Here is a 27,357-nt window from a genome sequence, read left to right as displayed (position 1 = left end):
ATTTATGGTGGCACCTATTTTAAAATATGTTTTTATTGATTTTAGAGAGAGAGGGAGAGAAAGACAGAAACATCAATGAAACATCATTGATCAGCTGCTTCCTACCTGCCCCCTACTGGGGATCAAGCCCACAACCTGGGCGTGTACCCTGACTGGGAATCAAACCAGAGACTTCTTGGTGCAAGGGTCAGTGCTCAACCACTGAGCAACACTGGCCAGCCAGTAGCACCTATTTTACTATTATAGCCTGTCAACTTCTATTTGATTGAAAAAGTTCATTTTGGACTATAGAACTTGAAAAGTGGGTCTTATCTAGAATAAATAATGACATTAAACTCCTAAATAAGATGTTTTTCTCTTTGGCTTCATCCAGTTGAATCCTAGAAGGCAAAATTATTGCCCCTATTTTGATCAGCCCTGTAACGGGATTTACTGTTTGAGCACAGTATTAAGGAGTTTGAATCATATCTGGAAATCCCACTCTCAGAGCTCCTAAAGGCACCTGCAACTTTAAGCAGATGTTTTATAAGTTTATGATTGGTCAGAAACGAGAGTGTGAATGCTTTAGCAACAAAGCCATCTGGTAAAACAGTTCAGGTTATAGACTCACTGAGAGGTGCAGCAATTACACATGTATAGGGTATGATTTGCTCTAGTCTACTCTTGTCTTTCTGCTTCTCTCAAAAATAAAAAGATTCAGAACATGGTGCAGTTAAGGTCAATACCAATACAGTACTCTTATGAGATTATTTATTCATTTGCCTTTACTTGAGGTCAGTAATTGGAATGTTTTAGTGTTATAGTTATATTTCAAATTTGAAACAAATAAATCAAAGACTAAGTTATGTAAATGGATAGTAAAATAGTTTAACTTCAATTTATTTAAGTCAATGAGAATATTGCTTTGAAATATTTTGCATAATTTCGTTCTCCAAAAGGGGGGTAACACTTGTCAGTAAATTGAATAGAAATATTATTCTGTTCAGTTAACCTGCATTCTGCTTTCACAGCCTTAATTTCAGAGATTCAGGTAATTGGAATAAAGTTTGATATGTAACTTCTAAAGTGCATTAAAAAATATACCTCTGTAACTTATTACAATTTCTTCTTAAAATACCTAGTTCTGTTTAATTTTCAGCATATATACTGGTGTAATGTTAGAGTCTTACCTCGGGAACTTCATTATGAAACAAGTTTCTCATAGACCCTTACTACTTTTGTTTTTTTACTGAACTGATATCTTAATATTTTACTTAATCTCACATTATGGGCCCTTATGATACTTTCTTTTACTTTTATACAAACTTGTTCCTTTTCATTTGTCTATTATATTTGTTATTTATATTGAATTTATTATGTATGTTAAATTCAAATTCTTATGTTAGATTTTCTAGTAAAAATACATATTAATACAAATATTCATTAATAACAAAAATATATAAATAACCACCTTTGAGACCGAGAAGATGAACATTATTACCAATCTGTTAAGGAGCATTGTTTTCCTTGGACTGTGCCTCCATATCACCTCAAAGTATATAAATGATATTGCCTTAGGGAAGAAATTACTTAAAATTTAGTCAAAGATTAGACATTACCCAAAAATTAAATGAAGGAACATTTTACTTGACATTCTCAATTTGCAAAATTAAACATTGATGAGACTTTGGAGTCCCAAAAACTTTCCCTCCACTTTTCCTTCCTTGAATCTTGATTTCCCATTTTTACCATTCTTTGGACCTTTAAACAAATTATTCATTATCAAACTCAAATGTCAGTATTTTCAGATTCCCTATGTGCCATGGCTTGTTGATCTAATGGTAAAATTTATGGTACAATCAGGCCTTTGATTTAAAAAGACCAGCTAAGAATCAGCCATATAACATAAAATAGTCTAAAAATTCGTTTTCTAGTAACTCCCATTTCCTCCCAAATTTTGACATATTTATTTATTTATTTATTTATTAAATATATTTTGTTGATTTTTTACAGAGAGGAAGGGAGAGGAAGAGAGAGTTAGAAACATCAATGAGAGAGAAACATCGATCAGCTGCCTCCTGCAGGCCCCCAACTGGGGATGTGCCCGCAACCAAGGTACATGCCTTTGACCGGAATCGAACCTGGGACCTTTCAGTCTGCAGGCCGACGCTCTATCCACTGAGCCAAGCCGGTCAGGGCTTGACATATTATTTGATTCTCCTCCTAGCTTTAAATAATTTGAGGGACTGAATTTTATTGTTTTGTGACTTTTTTAAATTATTTTTTATTGATTTCAGAAAGAGAAAGGGAGAGAGAGACAAACATCAATAATGAGAGAGAATCACTGATCAGCTGCCTCCTGCACATTCCCTACTGGGGACTGAGCCCACAATCCGGGCATGTATCTTGACTGGGAATCAAATCGTGATCTCCTGGTTCATAGTTCGACACTCAACCACTGAGCCACACCAGCTGGGCTCTAAAATCATTCTTGTTCAGCCAATACCATTTATATAATTCAGCTGGTTTTGTAACAGTTTTTGGTGTTTGTAATTAATATATGTCATGAATTTTATAAGAATTGTCTTTGGAATTTTGCATACTCAACAACTCATTTATAAATTCTTAGAGTTAATAAATTAGATGTACAGAAGTTGGCAAAAGTAGGTTTATAGTTGTGAGTACACAAATCAGTTTATTCCTGTATTATTATTGTATTATTTTTATTAATATTAACCTATTTTTGCCACCCCTGTATAAATTTAACTATACCTGAACCACTGTTTGACAAGTGGATATCTTGGAAAGCATATATGTAACTTTTCTCTTTCTCTCCTTGTACCTCAACCCCAACTCCAAAAGCATGAAAGAACAATATAGACCTTTACTCTAAACACTTGGAAGATTGTATTGCACAGGGCACGTCACAAAGCATGGCAAATTTTTAAATCCTCTTTAAACATCTTTCTCATTTTTAAGGAGCTACTGCAGAACACACACATTCTCTATTCTCTCTCTCAAACACTTGTGCATACATATGCATACATGCTTTCTCTTTCCTCAATTTTTCCTAACTTTGATATTTTTTATTCCTCTCTGGTCACAGCTCTTTCTCCTTTTTTGTTCACCTTCCTATGGTCTTCTTTTCTTCTATTTCTTTCCTTCTAGCTATCTTCTTCAATATTTTCTTACATACAGCAATTTGACATTCTCTTGGCCTCTCTTGCTCCCTATCATTCTCAGTACAGCAGAGGTCTCGTATATAACCACACAAACAGAATATTTTATCCTTTAGAGGTCTGAAGGTTGCAAATATGGACATATCCCATTTAATGCAGTAGAGGAGGGGTTACCTTCCTGGGGAAAATCACACTAATTGATTCAGCACTGTAATGTGTCATTATAATATAGCCCCTGGAGATGTGTTCCTACAGCAATTCTCAGTATACAACTGAAGGTCTGTTCGATGACAGCTTTATCATCTCTGCAAACTTTATAATGGCCCTAGTGGTGGGGATGTTTAGGCCTAAACCATGACCCCAAATGGATCTCAGGCAGAGTCTCTCAAGCTGCCTTTTAAAAACCATTTATATAATCCCATGTTTATATATACTTTGAAAAATAATCATACACTTTGCTAGTAATCGAAAGACCTTCCAAAGAAAATGGGCCACTCAAATCAGAAAACATCATAGAAGAGTAGATCCATACTTATCCGGTCAATTGATTTTCAGCAAATGGTTTAGAAACGACTGTATGTTCATATTTTTAAAAAATAAACCTTATCTCTATGTCACTATACACAAAATTGACTTGAAATGGATCACAGGCCTAAATGTAAAATCTATAACTACAAGTCTTCTAAAAGAAAATCCAAAGTTTAGTGGCTTAAAAAAGCAATAATCATTAACTTGTCTCTCGTGCTTTCTGTGAATAAGGAGTTTGGGAGCAATTTGGCTTGATGGTTCTGGCTCAGGTTTTTTCATGAGGTTGCAGTGAAATGTTGGCTAGGACTTTTGTCATTTAGCCTGTGTGAGAGTACAAGATTCATTTCTAAGGCATATACACCAAATAATTGGAAACAGATAGTCAAACGAATATTTGTACAATGTGCATTGTAGTCCTAGGTGAAAACAACCCAAATATCTTTCATTGGATGAATAGATAAACAAATTTGGTGTATATATATATGATGGAATACTGTTTGGCAATAAAAAGAAGTACTGATTGATGCTACAACATGGATGAACCTAGAAAACATGTTATTTGAAAGAAGCCATCTTATATGGTTAAAGTAGTGAATTTTAGCACAATAAAAAATAAGCCTCCAAAGGGGAAAATAAAGAAAGGAAAAGAAAGCTGTTCTGGATTAATGGATATTAAAAAGACATGACAACTAGATACCATTTATGATTGTGTATTACATCCTGGACTGGGGGAAATAGCTATAAAGGAAATCATTTGGGAGAGTTGACTAAATTTGAAAATAGACTATGGATTAGATAATAGTATGTATTAAGTATCCTGGTTTTATTAAATTTATACTGTGGTATGTAAGAGAATGTCTTTGTAAGAAATATATACTGAAGTAATTAAGTATTAAGTATAATATAACTTCAACTTTCAAAATAGTGCAAAAGAAAATATATCTATGTAAAATGATAAAACAAATAGGGTAATGTGTAAGCTATAAGTGAATCTGAGTAAAAAGGATACAAGAGTTCTGATATGGGTCTTTCCACTTTTCTGAGTTGAAATTGTATCAAAATTGAAAGTTACCAACAAAACTAGATTTGTCTTTCTGTATCTTCTGAGTAGCAGCATTGTCTAGATGATTTTTAGAAAAATAATCTTAGATATGCTTCTTTGATTTAGCTGCCTCTGCCCTTTGATTTTTGTCTGTTTCTCAACTTCTGGATCCCAATATGTTATTTATTTTTATTTGCTTATAGCATTCTCTTCATAAGATTATTACATAATGTGAAGTACTCAACTTCTGTGCACATTTATTGTTCTGCCTACTGATGGTATAACTTTGGGATACGATTCTCATGTGTATTTTTTCTTATTCACATGCTTTGTTTTTGCAGTATCTTGAATAGTGTAAAAAAATTATTTACTTCCTTTATTTTGAGAAATTAAAATATTACCTTCCCAGTGAAGGCCTTGCTGCTCCTGTTTTCATCCAACAGTATTTTTTTACTGTAATTTATGTTTAATCTCTTGGTAGAAGGTCCAGTGTGGTATGTGATCTAACCTTAATTTGAACAGATTGGGCTATGTGCTCATTTTTGTTGCTGGCTCAAAGAAATAATCTCTAAATGCTGTCAAGCAGGACCATACTTTCTGTCCATCATAAATGAGGCAGAGAAGCCCTTTCCTGAGTGGAATCTGCCATCAAAACCTGGAACTGCTTTGTTGACATTCAACTATGGATTTTAACCTTTCTGTGGTTACTGTTTCATATGAACAAATATTCAGTAAAGGCTATCAGTGGGCTTACTAAGAAGATCATGGTAATTCACTTGGTACTTGTGTTTTCAGTTGGTTAACTAGTTTTCTTTCCTTTATGGTATATGATGGGATCTTCACTAGACAGAGGTAACCTATCGGATAGTGTGTACCTGGATGCTGGTGTGGTGGTGCTTGTTGGTTTAGTTTTCATGATATTTCTCCCAAGGTTATGTTTGCAATGCTGCTTATTATTTTGCACTTGCATGACATTATTACTTTGATCGTGCTTTGTTGCTTTGGGTTTTTGAAATCTCATATTTTTTTCTTTTTCTTTTCTTTCTTTCTTTTTCTTTTTCTTTCTTTCTCTCTCTCTCTCTTTTTTTTTTTTTTTTTTTTTTTTGGCACCAGAATAATTCCTTAAATATCTTTGGTTGGCCCAGAACTTATGGAAATGAGTTTCAAATCTTAACACTTTATTGGATCCTTTTCAGTTTTTGAAAATATCTTCAGTGTCACTACTAAGTTTATAATTCAGCTAGGAATTCAGAAAACAGAGTAGGTTTGTTTAAGCATCCAGGAAGAGACCACTTGCCAGACAGACCATTACTGAAGCTGGTAATTAACTCTTTTTGAGTAATAGCTGCATTTTAGGAGAGTTTCATCAAATAGCTGAAATTAAGAGCTTCCACCACGGTAACAATAAATATAATGAAATAAACTGATGTCTAGAGCTTGGCATGCATGTATTTTAGAGATGCTGTTTACTCTGCAAGCTTATCTACATTCCAAAACTAAGATTCTTGGGGGTCATAGGAAAAATTAAAATTAGTATTTCAGAAATTAATTTTCTGAACGTTTATGTCAGCCTTGGTTGCTTACCTCTTCATTTTTAATCACTAGTAGTATAGTTTCTTAGTAAATTGGAACTGACTTCACTTTAGTTTTTTTTGTTTGTTTGTTTTGATTTTTTTTTCATATCCTTCTATAGAAGAAGATGGATTGTTTTTAAAACTAAGAAACAAAACTAGCCCCGAACTGGGTTTGTATATGCTAAATGGCAAGAGTTCATAAAATTGAAATTATTTTGCAATGTTCATAGTAAGCCAGTATTGAAGCAAACAAAATTATTTTTTGTCTTATAATTTTCATCATCTTGAAAACTGTAAAGGATCCATTAATTTGGAATGGCCATCAGAAAAATGCCTATGATAAATACCATAAAACTGTCAGATAAATGATGGTTCATCTTTAACTATTTGTGTTCTCATTCTACTGTATCTTCTTTTTATCTTTTGCTGGAACCCATATATTTAATAGAAAATTGCCCAGGAACGAGAAAAATTTGCTGATGAAGGCAGTATATTTTACACCCTTGGAGAATGTGGACTCATCTCCTTTTCCGACTACATTTTCCTTACAACTGTTCTTTCTAGTAAGTATAAGCTTTTCCTTTTGTGTGTGTGTGGGGGGGGGGGGGGGGGTGTTTTGTTTATAGGGAACACACAGGACTATAAAAAGAATTAGGTTGATTGGAGGGCAGAACAAGACATGTTCATAAAGTTAATTGATTATGTTACATAAAATTTCACTTATCTGGAATTCTCTGTAACTTGTGTATAGAACCACTTGAAAAAGAAGAAAACTAAAGTATTCAGGTAAAGTTTTAAAAAAAAAAAGTAACTATGAAATTATAGCTACCTTTAACTGTTTGAAGCTCTGTATTCTGTTGCCTGCTCCTATATAACCTTCATTAATGTTTCAGCTTCCCCCAAAAAACACATATTGATCTATTGTTTCTCCCACTAAAGAAGAAAATTGGTTCAGTTCTAATTGTGTTTAATATTCTTTTTTAATCTTGGAGGATTACTATTTAAGACACAAAACTCAAGTTTGACTCATTTAGAGCGTTGATGAATTTCTGATTTTTTTAAGCTAAACAATTTTGTTGATCAGTATGCTCTATGTATTTTATATATATATATATATATATATATATAACATATATATATATGTAACATATATATATATATATATATATATATATATATATATATGTTTTTATTTATTTTAGGGAGAGGGAGAGAAAGAGAGAAACATCAGTGATGAGAGAGAATCATCGGCCTGCTGCCTCCTGCACGCCCCACAACTGAGGATCGAGACCGCAACCCGGGCATGTGCCCTAATGGGGAATCGAACCATGGCCCCCTGATTCATGGGTTGACACTCAACTACTGAGTCACACCGGCCGTGCTCTATGTATTTTTTAATTTTACTTCCCTTTAGTGTGATTTTTTTTTTAAACTATTGAGAAAAACGAAACAAAATGTATGTTTCTAGCTCTTTGCGTACATATTAATAAAATCTACCTAAAATTGAAATTACTTTCCAATGTTCATGTTAAGCCAGTGTTCAAGCAAACAAACAAACCTAAATTGAATCAAACAGATCTGGTTTGCATGTTGAAAAGAGGGGATTCCCAGTTTTTTTCCATCTGGGACATATCAAACAAAAATAACCACCCCTTCCTTCCCTTCTCTAAGCTAGTCATCTGTAAAGATGAAATTATAAGACAGTTTTTAATAAATGACTTGTATAGTTCTTGTCATGGCTATGACCACTTTTACTCTTCTCCCCTCTGATTGACAGAAAAATGAAGAAATATAGACTAGGATGCCTTACCACACCTGTCTGTGGGGGACCAGAGTGTCTGAATAAATTCATGTGGTAGACCAGTGCTCTAGCACTGTAAATATACATTGATTTATTTTGAAGTTCAAAATAGTAAACCAACTAAAAATGCATGTATGATCTTAAATGTGTAGTGTTAGTTATTATTTTAAGGGCATGGGTTTTCAAAACAGGCTTCAGTTCAGATCCTGGATTCACCAGTTCTTAGCTTTGTGATTAGGGGCAAGTCAGTGAAGTTGTTCATCTGTTTTGTCTGTAAAATGAAGAGGGTAGTAATACCAAACCCAAATTATTTATTTAAGGATTTGGGGATCATGAATATAAACAGTATAAACAGTTCAGCCCTGGCTGGTATGCTCAGTGGTGTAGCATCAGTCTAAGGTTTGATTCCTAGTCAAGGGCACATCCTGGGTTGCAGGTTTCAATCCTCACCTCGATGAGGATATGTGCAGGAGGCAACCAATTGATGTGTCTCTCACATTGGTGTTTTGTTTTTTTTTCCTTCTCTCTCTCTCCCCCTCTCTCCCTCCCTTCCACTCTCTAAAAAAAAATCAGTGGAAAAAATATCCTCAGGTGAGGATTAACAAAAAAACACCAGCAAAAAATAGTACCTAGTTCAGTGCATAGTATTTAGTATGTTTGCAATTTGTCTGGATTTTTATTCTTGATATCATGTCATAACATGTTATTGCGTATCTCATTTTATTTTTCCCTTTTTTATTGAATTTATTGGAGTGACACTGGTTAACAAAATTATAAAGGTCTCAAGTGCATAATTCCACAACACATCATCTATACTCTTACTATGTGTTCACCACCCCAAGTCAAGTCTCTTTCCATCACTATCCTAACTATACCCTCTCCACCTCCCCACCTGCCTCTTCCTCCAACAATCACACTGCAGTTTGTGTCCATAAGGGTTTTTTTTTCTCTGTCTCTTTAAAAATATGTTTTTATTGATTTTAGAGAGAGGAGGGGAGAGGGATGGAGAGATAGAAACATTGATGAGAGATAAACATCAATGGGCTGCCTCCTGCATACCCCCTACATGTGCCCTAACCAGGAATTGAACCAGTGACCTCTTGGTTCATTGGTCAGCATTCAACCACTGAGACACACCAGCTGGGCTTTTCTCTCTTTTTTTCTTTATTGTTCAATCCCTCTAACTCCCTCCACCTATTCTCCTCCCCCCCCCCCCCTCAAAAAAACCTAAACAGGTATCAGCCTGTTCTCTTTCTATGAATCTGTCTTTATTTTGCTTTTTAGTTCACTAGATTCCACATGTGAGTGAAATCATATGGTACTTGCCTTTCTCTGACAGGCTTATTTCACTTAGCATAATCCTCTCCAGGTTCATCCATGCTGTTGCAAAGGGTAAGATTTCCTTCTTTATTACGGCCAAGTACTATTCCATCGTGTAAATGTACCTCAGCTTTAAAAGATCCAAAAATCTTGTCATTATAAAAACCTAACAGAGCTCTGGCCAGTGTGACTCAGTTGGTTGGAACATCATCTCATACACCAAAAGGTCGTGGGTTCAATTCCTGTCAGGGCACATACCCAGATTGTGGGTCAATCCCTGGTCCGAACCCCAGTCTGGGCACTACGGGAGGCAACAGATTGATGTTTCATTCCCAAGTCAATGTTTCTCTCTCTGTCCCTCTCTCTCTAAAGTCAATAAAAGCATATCCTCAGTTGAGTTTCTTTAAAAACAACAACAACAAAACGTAGCAGAATTGGTAGGAATTTTTAAATCATTTTTGTGACTTAAGACAGAATTAAAATTAAATAGGCATGATGTGGCAGAAAAAGTACTACATTAAATGAAGAGACTAACTTGGAAAACTGCATTGCTGTATAATATGTACTGTGGAAGTAATCCTTGTAAATGTTTGTTGAGCTGAAATGAGATTTTAACTTATGCAGGATTACAAAACAGAACCTTCAGAAAACCTGGCATGTATTATAGCTCCCTTAAATGAACCATTTAAAAGCAGGTTTTAAAAAAAAAGTCACATTGGCCCGTGAGTTCTGGAAGCCTTACTTTTTGGTTCTTGGGTCCTATCTTAAACATGTTTTGTAAACATAGTGGTTTATAAAAGTGCTTAGTATTATGATGTCAAATACTTTCTGTTTTTGTCAGGAATGAGAAAATATAATAAGGATATGATTTTAAGATTTTCTTTTTATCACTGTTTTTAAGCATTTTAATTATTATGTACCTTTAGTGTTTCTCAAAGTTACTACTACTAATGTTTGGGCAGGACAATTCATTCTTGTGAGAGCTGTCATGTGCATTGTAGCATGTTTAGCAACAACCCTGGCCTCTACCCACTAGATGCCAGTAGCATACCCTCTCCCTTCTCCCAAATGTGACAACCAAATGTGTTTTCAGGATTTGCCAAATGTGCCCTGGGTGAAGGGTGAGGGGGCGTGGGAGGAGGAATCATTCCTGGTAGACAACCAATGATGTTGTTTTCGGCACGTTGTTTTGTTTGTTTGTTTGTTTTGTTTTACTATGTGCCTTGATGTAGTGTTCTTCCATGTTTCTTGTCTTGAAGTTGTTTGAACTTTTTGTATTTATAGGTTTAAAGTTTCCATCTAATTTGTAATCATTTCAGCCATCATGTCTTCAAATACTTCTTTGCTTTTCTGTCCTCTCCTTTGGTGACTCTGATTACAATATATTTTCCTTACGTCAACCTGATAATATTTACACTATTATTACCTTCATTTTACAGACGAGGAAATGGAGACATAACATAAAAAAACTTGCCCCGAGTCCCATAGTAAATAGGTGATGCAGGGTTTAAACCCAGGCCAACCACAGTATCTGGGCTCCTGTTGCTTTGTTTTACTGCTGTGGTCACATTTTCAGCATTGATAAGCCATAAATTAGCAGAGTGCCTCTAAGGCTGGACTGTGAAGAGACTAGGCATTAACTCTTCTGTAGATAATGGGCATGTTGAATGTTGTACACTGCGTTGTCCACTTTCTCTAATAAGCCTCAGGGGGGAAATGTACCACAGAAATTACACTGAGATCAGTTCTTTCCCATGTCCAAATTGCTGCTAGGATGATAGGAAGTGAGGCACTCATTGGATCAACTTCCTGTGAATAACAAGGGATCATTACAGTCTAGATGCACTAAATGGTGGACAACAGGGCCTGTCCTTGAGATTTCCAACAGACAACCAGCCAGAGCAATGTGAATGGCATAACCCTGATAATGCAGGACTGTCATATTTATTCTTAATTTATTTTATTTTTTAATTGATTTTAGAGAGAGGAAGACAGAGAAAGATTGATGTGTGAGAGAAACATCAATTGGTTGCCTCCCTCACATGCCTGGCTGGGGATGGAACCTGCAATGTGGGTTTTTGCCTTGACCAGGAATCAAACTCACCACCTTTTGGTATACGAGATGACATTCCAACCAACTGAGCCACATCAGCCAGGCAGGACTGTCATATTTCTGATTAGCTGTTTTTTGCAAAATTAATTGACTCAGTGTTCAAGAAATTGCCATCATATTGAAGAATATGAACATTCTGCCCAACTGGATTGACATTTGGAAACTCAAAGTACTTTCAGAACTACACTATGTTGTCAAAAATAAAATTTGAGGAATACATATACATGTATACACACACACACACACACATATATAGAATAAATCATTAAATTTCTTTCTTGATTTATAACTACCTCTCCTAAAAATATTATTAACAAAGCTGCTTCTCTAAAACATATTATCTATATATATAAAAGCCTAATATGCAAATTGTCCCCTCGGGTGTTCAGCTGGGAGTTCAATCGCTTGCTATGATGTGCGTTGACCACCAAGGGACAGTGTGGAATTAAGGAAGGCCCTGGCTGGCAGCTGGGTAAGGGAGACCCTGCCCGGCAGCCAACAGCCAGGGAAGGGAGGCACTGGCCAGCAGCCGGAAGGCCTCGATCAGCCCTGATCACTGGCCAAGTCTAGGGACCCTACCCTTGCACGAATTTCGTGCACTGGGCCTCTAGTATAATATAATTTCCCCCATTAAATAGAGCTTATTCTTCTCATTTAAACTTTTTAGAATTTTGATTTTTAGCTAAACAAGAATTTCTTGGACACACACTAAGAAGAACAATCAATTTGGCAACAATGTCTTGTGCTTATAATAAGCAGTGGCGAGAGACCAAGATGGCGGCGTAGGTAAACACCGGAGACCGCTGCCGCAAACAACCATTTCAAAAATACAACTAAAAGACTGAACGGACATCACCCAGAACCACAGGAAGGCTGGCTGAAGAGAGACTCTACAACTAGAAGGAAAGAGAACAGCAAATCGAGGCTCAGAGGCGGCGCAGTGTGGAAAATACAAAGGTACCGAGGTGCGCGCGCAAAGCGGGCTGGTGGCTGAGGGCGCGGTTGTCGTTTTCTGTCGGGAGTGAGTCTCAGACTCTGGGCTCCAGATCCGGGCGAGTCTCTAGGGACCCAGACTCAAACGGGAGAAGCGGGATTATCCGGCATCAGTTGGGACCTGAGGGCAGCTTTCTCTCCGAGGTTTGCAGCGGCTGCCGGGGTTCTGAGAAGCAGAGCCTCTGGGAACGGGACTGAGCGTGGCCATAACTGCTCCCTCCGCCCGCCCTGTTGATCCCGCCCCGCCCAAAACCTGCGCACAGCCATTTGCCGATTGCCTCAGGCAAAGGCTGGATTAGCACCTCCCCAGAAGGCAGACGTTTTCCACACAGCTGATTTCCACAGCCAGCCGGCCTGGTGGTCAAACCCCTCTAGTGTTAACTACAACAATTAAGGCTTGGCTAGAACAAGACTGCGCACAGAGACCACAAGGGGGTGCACCAAGAAAGCATAAAAGATGCGGAGACAAAAAAACATGACAGAAATGGAGGATATGGAGCTAAGAATAGCAATTTTGAGGGCTTGCCATAAATTTGTGCAGAGCCTCACGAAAACTAATGAGACCCTCGATGCTACGATAAAGAAATTAGAAAGTAAGCATACACGGACTGAAATAAAGAATATTATACCCAATAGCAGACCAGAGGAGTACAATAATCAAACCAAAGATTCGACAAAAAACACCCAATTGGAAAAGCAAAATGAAAAAAGAGTCCGAAAGTGTGAAGATAGTGTAAGGAGCCTCTGGGACAGCTTTAAGCGGTCTAATATCAGAGTCATTGGAGTGCCAGAAGATGAGAGACAGCAAGATATTGAAAACCTATTTGAAGAAATAATGGCAGAAAACTTCCCCCACCTGGTGAAAGAAATGGACTTACAGGTCCAAGAAGCGCAGAGAACCCCAAACAAAAGGAATCCAAAGAGGACCACACCAAGACACATCATCATTCAAATGCCAAGAGCAAAAGACAAAGAGAAAATCTTAAAAGCAGCAAGAGAAAGAGGCTCAATTACCTACAAGGGAATACCCATACGACTGTCAGCTGATTTCTCAACAGAAACTTTGCAGGCCAGAAGGGAATGGCAAGAAATATTCAAAGTGCTGAATACCAAGAACCTACAACCAAGATTACTTTATCCAGCAAAGCTATCATTCAGAATTGAAGGTCAGATAAAGAGCTTCACAGATAAGGAAAAGCTAAAGGAGTTCATCACCGCCAAACCAGTATTATATGAAATGCTGAAAGGTATCCTTTAAGAAGAGGAAGAAGAAGAAAAAGGTAAAGATACAAATTATGAACAACAAACATGCATCTATCAACAAATGAATCTAAGAATCAAGTGAATAAATAACCTGATGTACAGAATGAACTGGTGATTATAATAGAATCAGGGACATAGAAAGGGAATAGACTGACTATTCTTGGGGGAAAAAGGGGTGTGGGAGATGCGGGAAGTGACTGGACAAAAATCATGCACCTATGGATGAACACAGTGGGTGGGGAGTGAGGGTGGAGGATGGGGTGGGAGCTGGAAGGAGGGGAGTTATGGGGGGAAAAAAGAGGAACAAATGTAATAATCTGAACAATAAAGATTTAATTTAAAAAATAATAATAATAATAAAAAAATAAAAAAATAAGCAGTGGCATATCCTATCACTCTTCTCTGTATGTGCTTGGGATAATGAGAGCCTTCTTTGAACATAAATTTTGAACACCATCACACACACACACACACACACACACACACACACACATCTCCTAAATCCCTTTCCTGCTTTGTTTTTTCTCCTTGGCAATTATCACTGTTCAACATTCTATATCACTGATTGATTGACCTTGTTTATTATTACTTAATATGTAAACTGATGACACTGATCATAGGTTTGTGACAATATTCACTACAAACATACCTGATATATATAAAGCATTGTGGCCAGGTAACAAAGCAAGACTATAATTTTTTTTCCAATTTTCTTCAAAAAGAATTTTAGCAAACGTAAGACTTGACTTTGCTGTTTATATCCCAAATTGAGATATAAGTTGTGTCTGAAGCTGCCACTGGGTGTGTTGGTTCTGGGGCCTCTTGGGAGGGACTCTGTTGCAGGCCAAATTTGATGTCTTCAATCTGCAGCCAGTACTAGTGGAGAGAAAAAATGTGTTTTTTAATTAATATATTTTCAAATAAGCTTGGTTTCTTATAATTCAGAATTTACATATTTGTATTCCCCCTTATTTTTTTTCCACTTCAACAATATATTTTTTTTAATCTTTATTGTTCAGATTACATTTGTTCCTCTTTTTTTCCCCCCCCATAACTCCTCTCCTCCCAGTTCCTGCACCACCCTCCACCCTCACTCCCCACCCACTGTCCTCATCCATAGGTGCACGATTTTTGTCGAGCCTCTTCCCGCATCTCCCATTCCCCTTCCCCCCCAAGAATAGTCAGTCCATTCCCTTTCTATGTCCCTGATTCATTATAATCACCAGTTCATTCTGTACATCAGATTATTTATTCACTTGATTCTTAGATTCATTTGTTGATAGATGCATGTTTCTTGTTCACAATTTGTATCTTTACCTTTTTCTTCTTCCTCTTCTTAAAGGATACCTTTCAGCATTTCCTATAATACTGGTTTAGTGGTGATGAACTCCTTTAGCTTTTCCTTATCTGTGAAGCTCTTTATCTGACCTTCAATTCTGAATGATAGCTTTGCTGGATAAAGTAATCTTGGTTGTAGGTTCTTGATATTCAGCACTTTGAATATTTCTTGCCATTCCCTTCTGGCCTGCAAAGTTTCTGTTGAGAAATCAGCTGACAGTCGTATGAGTATTCCCTTGAATGTAATTGAGTCTCTTTCTCTTGCTGCTTTTAAGATTCTTTCTTTGTCTTTTGCTCTTGGCATTTTAATGATGATGTGTCTTGGTGTGGTCCTCTTTGGATTCCTTTTGTTTGGGATTCTCTGCACTTCTTGGACCTGTAAGTCCATTTCTTTCACCAGGTGGGGGAAGTTTTCTGTCATTATTTCTTCAAATAGGTTTTCAATATCTTGCTGTCTCTCATCTTCTGGCACCCCTATAATTCTGATATTAGTGCGCTTGAAGCTGTCCCAGAGGCTCCTTACACTATCTTCGTATTTTCAGATTCTTTTTTCATTTTGCTTTTCTGGTTGGGTGTTTTTTGCTTCTTCGCATTTCAAATCTTTGGCTTGATTCTTGTGCTCCTCTGGTCTGCTATTGGGTGTGATACACTTTATTTCAGTCCGTGTATGCTTAATTTCTAGTTGTTTCTTTATCATAGCATCGAGGGTCTCATTAGTTTTGGTGAGGCTCTCCACAAGTTTATTGCAAGCCCTCAAAATTTCGTTTTTTAGCTCTATATCCTCCATTTCTGTCATGTTTTTTTGTCTCCGCATTTTTTATGCTTTCTTGGTGCACCCCCTTGTGGTCTTTGTGCGCAGTCTTGTTCTAGTTAAGCCTTGATTGTTGTAGTTAATACTAGAGGGATTTGACCACCAGGCCCACTGGCTGTGAGAATCAGCTGTGGGAAAACTTCTGTCCTCTGGGGAGGTGCTAATCTAGCCTTTGCCTGAGGCGATCCGGCAAATGGCTCTGCGCAGGGCTTGGGCGGGACGGGATCAACAGGGCGAGCGGAGGGAGCAGTTATGGCTGCTCTCAGTCCCGTTCCCAGAGGCCCTGCTTCTCAGAACCCCAACAAACGCTGCAAACCTCAGAGAGAAAGCTGCCCTCATGTTCCAACTGATGCTAGACAATCCCGCTTCTCCCGTTTGAGTCTGAGTCCCTAGAGACTCACTCGGATCTGGAGCTCAGAGTCTGAGACTCCCTCCTGATTGAAAACGACAACCGCGCCCTCAGCCACCAGCCCGCTTTGCACTCGCACCTCCGCACCTTTAAATTTTCCACACTGCGCCTCCTCTGAGCCTGGGTATGCTGTTGTCTTTCCTTCTAGTTGAAGAGTCTCTCCTCAGCCAGCCTTCCTGTGGTTCTGGGTGATGTCCGTTCAGTCTTTTAGTTGTATTTTTGAAGTGGTTGTTTGCAGCAGCAGTCTCCGGTGTTTACCTATGCCACCATCTTATCCCCCTTATTCTTAAGTCATAAATTATATTGCTTTATACCCCATCTCTCTGATCAAGTTTGATGGAATAACTTGAAGAATTTTCAACATTGGCTATAGCATTTGTATCAAATAGAATATTATGTATTTACTAAATAAATATTAATAAAATAAATTCAGATTCATTCTAGGCAAGATAAAGAAACTGTTAATATAGAGTCTCTGATCTTTAAAGTAATTTAATAGGATTTGACTGAGAATATAGAAGAATGGTTATTAATGGCTTAATTCTCAGCACTTACTGACTGTAACATTAGCTGATGGTCTTAAATCTAATAGTAGAAGTCAGAGATTTTTCTCCATAACGTGGTACAGAAAAGGGTCATTAAGATTTATCTAGAATGCTACATATTATTTATCGATTTCCATCACTTTGCTAATGCTAAGTTTTACTAGATAATGATAATATAATTTAGACTCTGAATTTTTGCCATTGACAATTATGAAATATTTATGTTGTGCTCTTTGTCTTCATATGTGTCCTAACTAACATTATTAACCCTGTGGGCTAATAACATAAAAACAATCCTAGAGAGAATAATATTCACAATAGGTGAGTATTAAACATCTTCCTTACTATTTACTATTAATCTTTGAAAAGCTGTTAGAAAAATCTAAAGCAAAGAAATGCTATAGTGTGGATTCTGCTCTGATGTTATCTGAAGCTGGCCGCTGGGTGCGTTGTTTCTGGGCCTCTTGGGAAGAACTCTGGTGCAGGCCAATGTTACACACTGCCTGTGACTGGCCCTAGACAACCTGTTTGGAGCTACAAAGCTATCCAGTTTGTGGCTGCCTCTGCTGGGCCTGGTTGTGCATGGAAAGGACCAAGCTGCATACCAAGGCCAGCGTTTATCAGCCCTGGGCCTGGGAGCAGGTCAGCTAAAGTCCCAAGGCATCCCGAGATCTGCCTCCGTCTGCCTCTGCCTGCAGGCTGCCTATTAGGCTTAATCAGTGAAAAGGCCTCTGCAGTCCTGGAGTTCATGAGGTAGCGTCTCAGTGAGTCACCAGGTTAGGGCGAGTGGTGTTCACCAGCCTGACACAGGTTCACACTCGGTGCCAGTGCAGGGTGGGAGGCCACTCAGCAAAAGTCAACAGGTTTACCAAGTCTAGCTGACACCCCCTGGGTACTCACACATCTTTGTGTTGGGGCAGGTTCTCAGGGAGTCATCAGGTGAGGCCAGCAGAGTTTATCAGGCCCAAATAGAGCAAGATTTGGCCGTGTGAATGGAGGACTCTGCTGCAGTCAGGCATACAAGGGAAAAATGGCCCCATCCTAGAGCCACACAATTCAGTCTGTCTCAGATTCTGCCAGGAGCCAAATCTCAGCAGGGCAGGGCCTCTAGGAGTTGAGAGGATGGGCCTAGTGGCTCTTCCGTGAGGGGTAGGTGCTGGTCAGGCTTGGGCGAATGTGGGATGAATGGCCTCTGTCCCTTGTCCCTGAACTACACAACTCAATTTGTCCCAGCTTCTGCCCAGACCTTGGCAGGATGGAGCCATCAGGAGTCAGGAAGGGAATGGATCTCCCATGAGGGGGAAATGACAGTCAGGTGTGCAAGGAAAGTAAGAGGAATTGCCCCTGCCCCAAATCCACACAACTCAGTTACTAATACTCCCTGAGTCTGCCCAGGTCTCTACATCCCAGCCTAGGCAGCTCACTCCTCAGCAGGGTACAAACTCCACAGGGTGGGGTGACAGGGAATCCAGAGGGTGGAGCTATTGATCCCCCAGGCTGGGGGAGAGTTCTACCCAAGAAAGATGGCATCTGCAGTGTGGGAGAGGGTTCAGCACTGGGATCCTGGCAGCTGTTTTTTCCGCTCTCTCCCCAGAACCACAAACACAAGTTCTCCTTCTGTGATTCTAGTCTGCTCTGCCCTCCCTTTACCGGAGCCCAGGGGGGAGTGGCTGTGAATGTGGTCTTGTATTGGCCCTTTAAGAGGGAACCTTTCTCTAGCTGCCTCTGGTCTCTTCCTGGTGGACAGAATCCCTGCCTATTTTCACAGCCAGATGTTAACTGAGCACTTCTTCCCAGCTCTGGTGCTCTGGACTATAGAGCCCAGCTTGGGGTTGAGACCCACTCAGAGGGAACCTTTTTGCAGCTGAGTTATCCCTCCAGGACCTTAGCCTCTGCCTGTGGGAATGGGGCCAGCCCTTTTCGAGTCTCCACCCTCCAGTCTCAGTGTGGCTTATTCTGTAAATCTTTGGTTATAAGACTTCGCTTCAGCTGGTCTTCAGTTGGTTATTCAGGATGATTGTTCTGTAATTTAGTTGTAATTCTAGTTTGGTCCTGGTAAGAGGTGAGGGTAGATCCCACTTATTCACTGCCATCTTGGATCCCCTATAAATAATATATTTTTTAAAAATATGTTTTGTATTGATTTTTAAGGAGAGAGGAAGGGAAAGGGATAAAGAGATGGAAACATCAATGAGAGAGAAACTTCATCAATTGGCTGCCTCCTGCATGCCCCTTACTGAGGATCGAGCCCATAACTCCGGCATGTGCCCTGACTGGGAATTGGACTGATGACCTCTTGGTTCCTGACTGGATGTTCAATCACTGACCTACACTGGCCAGGCTATAAATAATATCTTGAAGTAGGAACTTTATCATGTGGTTTTGTATCCCCAAAGTATCTGACACCATATCCTACTAATAGTCATTTTTAAAGTATTTGAAAGAAAGGATATTTGAGATGTGGCTTCCCTGAGTTTCTTCTAGTTAGAAAGGAACCTAGTTCATCTCCATATCCTTGACTACAGTGTCAAAGGAGCCTCAGTTTGCTTGCTGCCATGGTCTTTCCTTCATTTCCCTAGAACAGGTGATAGAAACTTTTCCAGATTCTTCTCCTACAATTCTTACTTGTGTCCTATCCTCAGGCTCTATCCTGTCCTGTTTTTGTTCTGTTGATGGTTGGGATGGCTGGTAGGAATTTAGTCCTCAGTAATTGATGATGTTTCAAGATCTTTGCTTATGGTCTATGAGCCCCATTTTTTACATCAAATGTATTGGTCTACCTACTAGTATATAGCTTACTTTTCCCTAAAAACCAAAACTTAATAATGTTTGGTTATGCTTAGGCTTCATAATGTGTTGCTTACCTATTCCTGAAACAACTTTAGAAAATCGTTATGTGTTGTGCTAGGGAATTTGAGGTTACAAAAAGGAAGTTAAGGCAAAAAAATAGTGATTTTTGATGGAATGGTTTGCCTAATCACTGCCCCTTCTAGAGAAGATATTCAGCGCAGTATCTGGCACTTAATAAGTATTCCATGTATATATTTGTTTGCTAAATAAATATCCAATAATTTTTCTGAATAATTATTTTAGTATGCATACTAAAATTTTATATTGCTCCAAATAGCCTTTGCCTCCTGCCTTGCACTTAAAACGGTTTTGAAGTATTCTCTATGTATATAGACATGATGAAAGGTAAAAAAATTATGACAATAACTACACTTTTCTATTTGAACATTAAACTGAAAAACAAAATAGATTTTGGGTGAATGCCAAACCTAGTCACGTGTAAAGAGGGTCCTTCAACTTAATGTAGATTAAGTAAATATCCAAGCTCTTTATTAAAGCAGCTAATTCTAAGTATCTATTCAGTAAGTTGTATCTTGGCATAAGCTGTCACTTTGGCTAGTATTGAGCACATGGAGTGGAATGAAACTACATAGAATAAAATGAAAGCAGATGATTATGGTTTCAGATCTGTGAAGACAGAGGTGAGGGTCTGTCACAAAGGTATATGTCAATTGGCCATAAAAATAGTAACATGCATTTGAAGAAAATAAATCCTAAAGTAGAACATGACCTTAACGCAAGGGTAAAGCGCTGGCATTCCTTTTAGAATCTCTCTCCCGGGAACTCTCGGGGAATCTAAGCTTTTTGACATCTCTGGCATTGAATACTCTTCCTTAGCACAACTGTCAGCAGTGTAAGGAAGAGCAATTTAAATGAAAGACTGTTTCTGGCAGCTCTCAGAAGGTCATCAGTAACTGAGGATGAAATATAGCTCAAAGATGGGTTATGCACTGTGGACTAGAAACATCAGCTATTTCTATTTCTTTTCTTCAGGTGTTAAATTATAAATCTTTTTCTTTTTTTTTTTGAGAATTAGGGCTGAAATGTATTTTCTGGAATACATTTCTGAATAGTGTTCCGTGAAAACCTTGCTAAACAAATTCAGAAAAATTTCAGTCTTCTTATGAAGTATTTAAACTCAGGTTCTTGACATTTAGTGTTTTATACTATTTAGAAAACTTTGCCAACTGACATTAAATAAATAAATCACACTGACAGGCAGTAAAGAATGGAGCCCTCTTTGTAGCCATTGTAGAGTCTATGTGTAATGATAATTAGCTCATAGTAACTGTCTCATATAGTTTCTTTCATTGGCTTAAGATTTTCAAGTAAAAGCAAGACTAAGTAATTCTGAATTTTAAATTTGTTCTAAGAATATACATTTAATTTCTCTGTGTGGTTTTTTTTTTTTATGGTCAGAATTTGTCAGAGTAGAAACATGGGTCTTCTAACCAGATCCTTCCAGTAAGTGCTGTTAGAAATAGCAGCTGAACTATTCCCCACCCGCACCTGTTCTAATGGGGTCCTCGCTACCTCTGACTGACCAGTAAATCACAGGTTAGGGGTTTGTCCAGGAGCAATACAGAGTGTAGGCATCATGGCTGTACCTTGCATCATGGGCAGCTTTACCCACTAGGTCTGCCCTACAGTTATGCTAGCTTAGCTACAGTTAAACTTGGGCTCAAAACTACATGATGTGAACAAAGTCTTTCCTAAATTTAGATCACTTTCAAAGGTCTTAAAGGACTCCAAGAAACTGGGATAAAGATTAGAATCAATGACCTCTTTTAAAGGGACAATTAGCTTTTTCTTCTCTCATTTGACTACCAAATCCATATTGTATCTAAAACCATTTGTGCATCAGAATTAACTATGAGAGCCTAGCTGGCGTGGCTCAGTGGTTGAGTGTTGACCTATGAACCAGGAGGTCACGTTTCGATTCCCGGTCAGGGCACATGCCTGAGTTGCAGGCTCGATCCCCAGTGCAAGGCATGTAGGAGGCAGCCGATCGATGATTCCCTCTCACCATTGATGTTTCTGTCTCTCTCTCTCTCCCCCTCCTTTCCTCTCTGAAATCAGTAAAAACATATTTTTTAAAGAATTAACTATTGGAGTAACACAAATTTAATTGCCAAGATAGTATTGGTGAGAGCATGTATTTACATACCTTTTTAGAATCTTGACTATGTTTATCAAACACTTTCATAAGTGTTTACTCTTTGGCCCAGCAATTCCGTTTCTGTAAGTTTAGGCTAATAAAATGATTGTATGTATAATGATGCTGATGATCAAAAAATAAATTGGAAATAACTCAAATATCAAACAGATGGCTGAAAAAATTACAATAAATTTTGCAATGAAATTCAGTGTAGCATTTAATGTATGTAAGGCAGAGATTCATTAGCATAGGGAAATGTTCACATGTATCGAAGAGTCAAAACATATATGTCTTATTTCATTTTGGCAAAAGAAAAAGTGTATGTGTCCTGTTATTTGTAGAAAGGATAACTCATTCCACAATTAACTATATTTAGGATACTGTGCTTATGGGAGTCATTAGTTATCTGAAGTACCCCAAAGGAAGGCTATTAGGATGTTGAAGCCTGGAAATAAGCTCTGAAAAACTTAATAGACACACGAGAATATGTTTTTATGTACTTAGAGAGCTATCAAATAAGTGAGGAAGCAGATATACTTTTTATTTCTCTAAAAAATTAAACTATGAGATGTGTAAGAGCTGCACACGTTTGGATTTGGGCTCTACATGAGATAAAAAGCTCAATTAATAATCCCAACCATGGTTAGACTTCAGAAGTGATGACCTTCCTCTTAGAAATGATCAAAGGCAATGTGATCATCCTTAGAAATTCAGTAGTGAGGTTGATCATTGACTAGAAGTTCATTATGTTCTAAAGTATTTTCCTAATTCAGAGTTCTCTGATATTGCATATTAATTACCTCATTTGTCCTACAGCATCATTTTAAAACAGGAATGGTGCAGGTAGGAATTCTGTGATGGTGTTACCGGGAAACCCCCAGGTGGGCTCAGGCTGCCTTCGGAATGTCCCATAATGGAGGCAGGGTTGGCTCATATAAAGCATTTATTGAGAGGGCCAGCCAAACAAGAAGACAGGGAGCTTACAAGCATCCAAAACCTATCTTACAGCAAGGTGCAGGGCACAAGATTATATAGGGAAAATGGACTGGGGTGAGGTTGGGAACAGAATACAGTTACATTCAGTCCTGGGGGGTAGCAGAATTCAACTATTGTTCTTGGTTGTCAGGCGATGAGATGATGTCTTGGCTCCTGTGGTGTTGGCCTGACCATGCTTAACAGTTCTGCTTGCTTGCTGGGTACAGTGTACATTGTCCAGAAATGAATCACCTCCTCAATCACTTTGCTCATGATTAAAGGGAGTACGCAAGTGCAGCAGCCTGAGAAATGAAACTTAACCCTCTGTTCCCATATACGAAACTTAACCCTCTATTCCTATACATATATGTATTTCAGAATTTCAAAATAATATGACTATCTTTCAGATTAATTCAGATGCTGTATTTATCAGATTATAAGTCCGTCCCCCCCATCATTGGGAGCATCTAACCAACAGAAAATAAGAATCTAACCTATCTTCTTTTTTTAAAAATCCTCACTTGAGGACATTTTCATTGATTTTTAGAGAGCCAGGGAGTGGGAGAGAGAGATAGATGTGAGAGAGAAACATCAATTGATTGCCCTGACCTGGACTGGGGATTTAATAGCAACCTAGGTATGTGCCCTGACAAGGAATTGAACCTTGACCTTTTGGTGCCAACTGAGCCACACTGGCCAGGGCTAACCTATTCATTCTATCAGTACTACCAAAAAAGAATTTAAGACATAATGACTCATTATATTGTTGGAAGAGCCAAAATTAGAGTCCTACTCTGCATTTTCTATTAAAGAGCAAAGTAGAAAAATCTGTGCTTCAAAGCACAGTCTGGAGTTGTTATTTTTACTATAGTGTAATATAAAAATGATACTTAACTAGAACAGACCCTATTTTATCTCCATTGCCTATAGCAAAGATTGTTGTGGAATTCTGAGTAAAAGCTGTATAGTAATGAACTTTGCATGGGATTTTATTGTTTTAATCAGTTCTTACATAGGTTACGATCATTTTGGGATCACTGCATAGAGGTAGATATGCTGTTAACATGGGGAGGGGAAAGCTTCACTGTTCTCTCTGTAAGTAGCCTGGGATTCAACAGAATTCCTTTCTCAGTACCTTTCTATGGAAATAGGTTGTTAGTGTATACACAAGGCACCGGAAAGCTTTCCAGAACAACTGGATTTCAGAATTATTCTGAAGCCTACGTTTAAGAGGAGACTGGGAAGTTCAAGAGAATTGCCTAACAGGATATTCCTGTGCAGCATATTTCACTTAAAGCAAGCTGATTTTTTGCTTGTTTATCTTAAATACTTGGACATGATTATCAGATGAAGACTGAATAGGCTGAGAGGACTACATTGGGAAGAAGGACATTCCCTGATGGCCGGGTAAAGCCTAAATGAGAAGGTGCAAGCTGCTGCCTTGACTTGCCTTATCAGTGGCTGAGCCTTATCTAGGGCTCAGCCTCTAGAATGTCAGCACATGCACTTTACTAAACACTCTGAGTAGCTCCACATAAAGCAGATACTCTGTTTGAAAGTAGTGAAGCCAGGATAAAAAGATAAAGAAACCTAAAGCAGTCCAGGGTGCGCTTTGTTTGGTAAACTGAATTGTATCCTAATTGTAAGAGGACATATGAACTATGATTTGCTAGAGTAACTCATTCAGTTATTTAAATGATACAGGCACATGCCTTCACAGAACTAATAGGACAATTATGATAAAGCTAAAATTTTAAGTACTCTGTGTAGCCTCTGTGATTAGTGGAGATAGGAATGAAAATGCTGCTTTAATTCATAGGTAGCAACATACTGACTGGCTCTTGCCAAATTTTTTCCATTTCTATTCATTTGGACTGTATTCCTCCTGATGTTGTGATGCCACCTCCTCTGTCACTCCTTCCTTTCTGTTCTCTTTCAACTGCGTTCTACCCTTTCTTTATCCTCCTCAACCTTCAGTCCTCCTTGGGCAACTCCACTTCAGGCTCTTTGCAGTTCACCACACTTATGCTAATGACTCTCAGCTTTAATCCCTCTCTTCTAACTACCTCCTGAACATTTTCATCTGAATATACTGTTGACCCCTTGAATTCAGCAGGTCTGATCTGAACTCATTTTATTTCTCAAACCTTTTCCATCTCTTGTATCTCTTGGTTAATGATGTGAAAGCTACCCAGTAGCCTAAGCCAGTCATGCCCTCCTCCCTTTTCACTCTCAGCTCATCATAGCTGATTACAATCAAGTTGTATAATTTCTCCCTTGCTATTTCAAATTTGTTTTCTCCTCTCTATTACCATTGCCATCAGCTCAAGCCTATTTTTAACATTTATAAGACCTTCAATGGTCTTCTCTGCAGATGGCTCTTGTTTTCCAACTCATCCTTCACTGTAGCCAGAGAAGTCCTTCATAACTGCCTGCTTGATTGTGTCACGCCTCTGCTTAAAACTTTCAGTGGCTTCGTATTGTTTGCAGTTATTATAGTCTCAGGTATCTGCAAGGAGTAAGCAGATAATGTGTGTGAGTGAAGTGGGCCAAATGTGAGACAGTGGGGAGAATAGGAGAGTGTATTCCTCTCTAAAGAAATTCATACTCAGAATTTTTTAAAACATTTGACAGTCCTGTCTGAGAATCTAATGTTGCCTATAGGTCTCCAGTTAGTGCAGCCAAGTCTAAACTGCTGAGCATGGCATATGCAGTATTTCTTTGATATCAGGTATGTCTTTGAGATGAACAACTTGTAACTCTCAGCTGTTGCAGAGACTAATGTAACCAGTGAGTCACGTTTGTTGTTTTTTTCTAAGTCAGAATATATCAGAATAAACAGTGAGTTTGTTATTATAAGTACTACTGTCTTCCTTCATATTGGAAGCCGGGGAGCATTATGGGCTTTGGAGTCAGCCTTGACCTAGGTTCACTTGCCAATTCCATCACGTATTTGCTGTATGATTTTGAACACAATTTCCTCCTCTAACTAAAATATAAAGAAATAAAGCCTTGCAGGATTGAGAGTGCAGTATCAGATTCTCAACCGCTTTAAATTTTCCAGCTCAGTGTTTGGCACATAGTAACTCTTCAGTAAAGGATAGCATCTAGACAGGTAGGGAAAATTTAAGAGGCAGCAGTGAATAATATAAAAATCTAATTCCCCGGCTGCATCCTTCTTAGTAATTGTACTTGTGGCCTAAAGAAGAGCAAACCAGTTGCAGGCCATTATCAGGTGAGGCAGGCAATTGGAAGTGGACAGGCACATCATTTACCCATGGAACTAAAAACCAGGAGCTTGCCACCCTCGCTGGCTATCGAGCTGAAACTGGAATTTAAGACTAGAAGTTCAATTTTCTGTTGACAAATTCCTAACTAAGATGGGAATGTGGACTTTCTACAACTATGCATAATGTCCTAAGCTCTTTTTCACTTTTTTTATCTACATATAATCTTTAAATTTTTTTTAGTGAAAGTTGTATTAGCTAAAAATTTACTTCAATAGTATGAGGATATTTTATTTTGGTTTGTTCTCTACAGCTGTATAAATTTGAAGCACCAAAGGAAGTTTTCTTTATCAGAACATTTTTTGTTGTTGTTAGTCTTTACCCAAGGATATTTTTCCATTGATTTTTTTTTTTTTTTTTTAGAGTGAATGGAAGGGAGGGGAAGAGACAGAGAAAGGGGAAACATCAACATATGAGAGATACATGGATTGGTTGCCTCCTGTAAGTGGTAGGGTATTAAGCCTGCAACCAAGTTACATACCCTTGACCCAAATCAAACTCGCGACTCTTCAGTCTGCAGGCCAACGCTCTAACCATTTAGCAACCTGGCTAGGGCTATCAGAACATTTAGCATGGTGAGGAAAGAGGGCTGTTGTATTTACATATTATTCTAATGCATAAGTACATTATGTTTTCATTGATCTAGGAACAATAAGAAAGTCTTCAAGAGCTTTCATCATTCACTTAAGGGAAAGAAAATATACCATATTTTCAGGATCTAAAGTTTAGCATAAATTTAACATTTAAGTATATTTTACTCAGTAATTTGTATACCCAGCTGACATGGTTGAAATAGGGGGCTGAACAGCTAACAGTATACAGTATTTTTCTGCCTTACCACAGAGCTATCGTGATAATGAGTAAAGTGGTACAGATAATAACCTGTTAGCAGAATGACATCCACTGAACTTCTCCTTGTACTTAAAATGGAGAGGCTAGAAAGCAAGACAAAGAGCGTTTCAACTTCTTTGCAATATGTCTCACTCCAGACAGACTTTCATGCCCAGGCAAATGATACTATATTTAAGTAACAGAGCAACAACATTAGTATTACACAGCTAAGAGGATTGTGTCTAAGAAAGCAAAGTAGACGTAGTTAAGAGAATATTGAAACACAAAGATAGACAAGTGCAGTCTTTACTGGCTATGCTAAAATTCTCTTTTAGTTTTAAGGAGTATCACAAAAAGGTTG

At 38.2% G+C, this 27,357-nt stretch overlaps 1 protein-coding gene across 3 annotated transcripts in view; it reads left to right on the top strand.

Annotated features, from left to right (window-relative positions):
* MICU1 (mitochondrial calcium uptake 1) overlaps positions 1–27,357 on the top strand; it is a 174,920-nt gene that overhangs the window by 71,518 nt on the left and 76,045 nt on the right. For all 3 annotated transcript variants that reach the window (XM_070432948.1, XM_070432946.1, XM_070432947.1), the window contains one exon: positions 6,751–6,865. In XM_070432948.1, coding sequence (XP_070289049.1) covers positions 6,751–6,865 — 115 coding nt within the window. The remainder of the gene's footprint in view (positions 1–6,750; positions 6,866–27,357) is intronic.

Source organism: Myotis yumanensis, unplaced genomic scaffold, assembly GCF_028538775.1.
Source record: "Myotis yumanensis isolate MYYU_CA2020_CCGP unplaced genomic scaffold, mMyoYum1.0.hap1 SCAF_13, whole genome shotgun sequence".
Lineage (NCBI taxonomy): Eukaryota > Metazoa > Chordata > Mammalia > Chiroptera > Vespertilionidae > Myotis > Myotis yumanensis.
This window is presented reverse-complemented; position numbering and strand designations above follow the sequence as displayed.